Source organism: Nerophis ophidion, linkage group LG24, assembly GCF_033978795.1.
Source record: "Nerophis ophidion isolate RoL-2023_Sa linkage group LG24, RoL_Noph_v1.0, whole genome shotgun sequence".
NCBI lineage: Eukaryota > Metazoa > Chordata > Actinopteri > Syngnathiformes > Syngnathidae > Nerophis > Nerophis ophidion.
In genome coordinates this window covers 6,675,106-6,681,105 of record NC_084634.1, presented here as the reverse complement: position 1 = coordinate 6,681,105, position 6,000 = coordinate 6,675,106, and the positions used below count along the sequence as shown (strand labels likewise).

Below are 6,000 nucleotides of genomic sequence, written 5' to 3'. Positions count from 1 at the left end.
AAATACAAGGGATACAATTTGAAGCGTCATTACACAACTAGACATGCGGAGGAGTATGCAACATTTTTTTTTAAAGGGGAACATTATCACAATTTCAAAAGGGTTAAAAACAATAAAAATCAGTTCCCAGTGGCTTGTTGTATTTTTTGAAGTTCTTTTCAAAATTTTACCGGTCTCGGAATATCCCTAAATAAAGCTTCAAAGTGCATTATTTTCGCTATCTTTGAAACCACTATCCATTTCCTTGTGACGTCATACAGTGCTGCCAATGTAAACAAACCACGGCGAATAGCACAGCAAGATATAGCGACATTAGCTCGGATTCAGACTCGGATTTCAGCGGCTTAAGCGATTCAACAGATTACGCATGTATTGAAACAGATGGTTGGAGTATGAAAATATTGAAGAAGAAACTGAAGCTATTGAGCGAATAGCTATTGACGCTATTCATAGCCATAGCATGGCCGAATAGCTGCGTTAGCATCGCCGGTAAAATGTGCGGACCAAACGATCAGGACTTTCGCATCTTTTGACACGGGAGCAACTTAAATCCGTCGATTGGTAAGTGTTTGTTTCGCATTAAATGTGGGTGGAAGGAAACGTAATATAGTTGCAAATGCATCTACAGGTTATCCATACATCTCTGTGCCATGTCTGCTTTAGCACCGCCGGTAAATAGCATGTTAGCGTCGGTTCGCGTAGCATGTTAGCATCGATTAGCTGGCAGTCAACATCAACAAAACTCACTTTTGTGATTTTGTTGACTTTATAGTTGCAAATGCATCTGCAGGTTATCCATACATCTCTGTGCCATGTCTGCTTTAGCACCGCCGGTAAATAGCATGTTAGTGTCGATTAGCATAGCATGTTAGCATTGATTAGCTGGCAGTCACGCCGCAACCAAATATGTCTGATTAGCACATAAGTCAACATCAACAAAACTCACCTTTGTGATTTCGTTGAATTTATCGTTGCAAATGCATCTGCAGGTTATCCATACATCTCTGTGCCATGTCTGTCTTAGCATCGTCTGTAAAATGTGGAGACACTCCGGCACATTCAAAGGGGGTCTGGCGGCAGACACTTTCGCATCTTCGGGCCAGTGGTGCAACTTGAATCCCTCCCTGTTAGTGTTGTTACACCCTCCGACAACACACCGTCGAAGCATGATGTCTCCAAGGTTCCAAAATGTAGTCGAAAAAACGGAAAAAAAAGAGCTGAGACCCGATGTTTGTTGTGTTGAAAATGAAAATGGCGGCTGTATTACCTCGACGACGTCACATTCTGACGTCATCGCTTCCAGCATTTAATTAGCCAAAATTCAGTTAAAAAATCGGTTAAAAAATATATGGTCTTTTTTCTGCACCATCAAGGTATATATTGACGCTTACATAGGTCTGCTGATAATGTTCCCCTTTAAGAAATCTTTTCTTGCAGCCCAGCCTCACCCGGACTCTGCGTCCAGTGGCCCCCAGTTGAATTGAGTTTGAGACCCCTGATCTAATATAACAAGTAAAGGCGCTAACCAGTTACACTATTGAAATTATCCTTAATGGATGGCTGAGAATCATAACTAAAATCACTGTATTCAACATTAAAATCCATCTAATGATTTCTTCTCCTACCTGTAACTGAAAGAAAATAAGGTGGGTTGGCTGGGTACCAACTGGGTCCAGCCAGGGTAAAGTCCGGACTTAAAGGGGAACATTATCACCAGACTTATGCAAGCGTCAATATATACCTTGATGGTGCAGAAAAAAGACCACATATTTTTTTAACCGATTTCCGAACTCTAAATGGGTGAATTTTGGCGAATTAAACGCCTTTCTATTATTCGCACTCGGAGCGATGATGTCACATCGTGACGTCACCTAGGTAGTCAATCCGCCATTTTCTCAAACACATTACAAACACCAAGTCAAATCAGCTCTGTTATTTTCAGTTTTTTTGACTGTTTTCCGTACCTTGGAGACATCTTGCATCGTCGGTGTGTTGTCGGAGGGTGTAACAACACGATCAGGATTCAAGTTGTCTTACGTGGAGTGTGCATCGATTAGCACGGCATGCTAATCGATGCTATCATGCTATTTAGGCTAGCTGTATGTACATTTGTAGCTATATTTGCATCCAGCCTTTCCCTCTACCCACATTTAATGCCAAACAAACACTTACCAATCGACGGATTTAAGTTGCTCCAGTGTCACAAAATGCGAAAGTCCCGATCATTTGGTCTGCACATTTTACCGGCGATGCTAAGGCAGACATGGCACAGAAATGTATGGGTATCCTGCAGATGCATTTCCAACAATAAAGTCAACGAAATCACAAAGGTGAGTTTTGTTGATGTTATTGACTTCTGTGCTAATCAGACATATTTGGTCGCGGCATGACTGCCAGCTAATTGACTAGCTGTATGTACATTTGTAGCTATATTTGCATCCGGCGTTTCCCTCCACCCACATTTAATGCCACACAAACACTTACCAATCGGCGGATTTAAGTTGCTCCTGCACATTTTACCGGCCATGCTAAGGCAGACATGGCACAGAAATGTATGGATATCCGGCTTCACTCAGTCGTTGGTTGGAAGGCGATCGCTGAGAAGCGTCAATAGCTATTCGCTCAATAGCTTCAGTTTCTTCTTCGATTTCATTTTGGCTATCTGCCTCCATACTCCAACCATCCGTTATCTGTTGAATCGCTCAAGCCGCTCAAATCTGAGTCTGAATCTGAGCTAATGTTGCTATATCTTGCTGTGCTATCAGCCATGTTTGTTTGAATTGGCATCACTGGATGACGTCACAGGAAAATGGACGGTGGCTTCACAGATAGCGGAAATCAGGCACTTTAAAGCCTTTTTTCGGGATATTCCATGATGGGTAAAATTTTGAAAAAAACTTCGAAAAATAAAATAAGCCACTGGGAACTGATTTGTATTGGTTTTAACCCTTCTGAAATTGTGATAATGTTCCCCTTTAAGAAAAAGTTGTGCATCAGACCTTTTGTGATTCTTGAGGAGTTAATCCGATGAGGACTTCGAAAAAGGAACATTTACTCGCCATTGTGTGTTCTCATGTGCCTTTGCATATTACTTTTGTTGGAGAATCGTTCGTCGCACACTGAGCAACTGAAAGGTTTTTCCCCCGTGTGCGTTCTCATGTGCGACCGCATTGTTCCCCTTTGAGAGAACTTTTTCCCACAGTCCGAGCAATTGAAAGGCTTTTCTCCTGTGTGCGTCCGCACGTGTCGATTCAAATCACAGGTTCTGACAAAACCTTTCGCACAAACAGAACAACTATAGGGGGTGTCTCCTGTGTGTGTTCTCGTGTGTGTTTGCATATCATTTTTGTTAGAGAACCTTTTGCCACACACTGAACAACTGAAAGGTTTTTCTCCCGTGTGCGATCTAATGTGTGTTTGTATATTACGTTTGTTGGAGAATCTTTTACTGCACATCGAACAACTGAAAAGCTTTTCTCCTGTGTGTGTCCTCATGTGCGACAGCATGGTTCCCCGTTGAGAGAACGTTTTGCCGCAGTTTGAGCAATTGAAAGGTTTTTCTCCCGTGTGAGTCCGCATGTGCAGAGTCAACTTGGAGTTTACCACAAAGCCTTTCGCGCAAACAGAACAACTGAAAGGTTTTTCTCCCGTGTGCGTGCGCATGTGTGTTTGCATATTGCGTTTGTCAGAGAATCTTTTATCACAAACTGAACAACTGAAAATCTTTTCTCCGGTGTGTGTTTTCATGTGTGACAGCAGTGTTCCGCTTTGAGAAAAACTTTTGCCGCAGCTTGAGCAAATGAAGGGTTTTTCTCCCGTGTGCGTTCTCATGTGTGACAGCAACGTTCCACTTTGGGAAAACCTTTTGCCGCAGTTTGAGCATATAAAAGGTTTTTCTCCAGTGTGCGTCCGCATGTGTCGAGTCAAGTCAGCGTTTATGACAAAGCCTTTGGCACACACGGAACAATTGTAGGGAGTTTCTCCTGTGTGTGTCCTCATGTGTTTTTGCATGTTACTTTTGTTGGAGAATCTTTTATCACACGCTGAACAACTAAAATGTTTTTCTCCGGAGTGTGTTCTCATGTGCGATTCCATATTTACATTAATGGCGGACGTTGTGTCCTCACTATCTGATAGTGGCGCTAAGAGCTTGTCTGCTTGTGATCCTCCACAGTGGTCTTCATCAGCTTCTGTTGTCATGTGTTGTGTGGAGCTGCTTCTGGAAGGTTCCACATCTCTCTTCTCCTCACTTGGACTGTGATGAAGCTGTGAGGACTCAGGTGGTTTGTCTTCATGCTCTTCAGTCTTCACAGAAATAATAGTCAGTGGAAACTTGGTGAGATCAGCCTCCTCCTGCCCTAGAAGACGCTCTCCCTCCCGAGTGATCCACAATTCCTCCTCTTCTTCTTTAAGGTGGGGGGGTTGTGGCTCCTCCTGCTTCAAAGTGGAGCTCCCCTCCAGCGACTTGGTAAACGGCTCTTCTTGACGACCAAACTGCTGCAGGACTTCTGCGGAACACAAACAAAACAAATACATTTTAACTCAGACTGGTAAAATTTGATTTTCAAGGTAAAAGTTGAATTTCAACGCAAAAAATGATTTTCAAGGCAAAAACTGACTTTCTAGTTAAAAGTTGATTTTCAAGGTTAATGTTGGTTTTCAAGGTAAAAGTTGATTTTCAAGGCAAAAACTGATTTTCGAGGTAAAAGTTGATTTTTAAGGCAAAAACAGATGTTGATGGTAAAAACAGTTTTTCAACGTGAAAACAGTTTTTCAAGGTGAAAACAGTTTTTCAAGGTAAAAACTGATTTTCAAGACAAAAATTGATTTTCAAGGTAAATTTTGATTTTCAAGGTAAAAGTTGAATTTCAAGGCAAAAAATTATTTTCAAGGCAAAAACGGATTTTCAAGGTTAAATTCGATTTTCAATGCAAAAATTATTTACAAGGTAAAGGTTGATTTTCAAGGCAAAAACTGATTTTCAAGGTTAAAGTCGATTTTCATAGCAAAATCTGATTTTCAAGGTAAAAACTGATTTTCAAGGTAGAGTTGATTTTTCAAGGTCAACACTGGTTTTCAAGGTAAAAGTTGAATTTCAAGGCACAAAATGATTTTCAAGGTAAAAGTTGATTTTCAAAGGCAAAAACTAATTTTCAAGGTAAAAACTGATTTTCAAGGTAAAAGTAGATTTTTAAGGCAAAAAATGATTTTCGAGGTGAAAGTTGGTCTTCGAGGCAAAAACTAATTTTCAAGGTAAAAACTCATTTTCAAGGGCAAAAAATTATTTTCAAGGTAAAAACCTGATTTTCATGGTAAAATTTGATTTTCAAGGTAAAAGTTGAATTTCAACGCAAAAACTGATTTTCAAGGTAAAAACTGATTTTCTAGGTAAAAGTTGATTTCCAGGGTTAATGTTGATTTTCAAGGTAAAAGTTGATTTTCAAGGCAAATACTGATTTTCAAGGTAAAAACTGATTTTCAAGGTAAAAGTTGGTTTTCAAGGTTAATGTTGGTTTTCAAGGTAATCGTTGAATTTCAAGGCAAAAACTGATTTTCAAGGTAAAAGTTGATTTTCAAAGGCAAAAACAAATTTTCAAGGTAAAAACTGATTTTCAAGGTAAAAGTAGATTTTTAAGGCAAAAAATTATTTTCAAGGTGAAAGTTGGTCTTCGGGGCAAAAACTAATATTCAAGGTAAAAACTGATTTTCAAGGGAAAACAAATATTTTTAAGGTAAAAACCTGATTTTCATGGTAAAATTAGATTTTCAAGGTGAAAGTTGAATTTCAACGCAAAAACTGATTTTCTAGGTAAAAGTTGATTTTCAGGGTTAATGTTGGTTTTCAAGGTAAAAGTTGATTTTCAAGGTAAAAGTTGATTTTCAACGCAAAAACTGATTTTCAAGGTAAAAGTTGATTTTCAAGGTTAATGTTGGTTTTCAAGGTAAAAGTTGATTTTCAAGGCAAAAACGGATTTTCAAGGTTCAAAATGATTTTCAAGG

General features: G+C 39.5%; 1 protein-coding gene across 1 annotated transcript in view; it reads right to left on the bottom strand.

Moving 5' to 3' along the window:
• Nucleotides 1-235: 235 nt before the first annotated feature.
• The window catches only part of LOC133542621 (zinc finger protein 33B-like), a 33,955-nt gene continuing 28,190 nt past the window's right edge, over nt 236-6,000 (bottom strand). Inside the window, exon 7 of the mRNA XM_061886901.1 lies at nt 236-4,508. Within this exon, the coding sequence (XP_061742885.1) occupies nt 3,052-4,508 (1,457 nt within the window). The 3' untranslated portion in view covers nt 236-3,051. The remainder of the gene's footprint in view (nt 4,509-6,000) is intronic.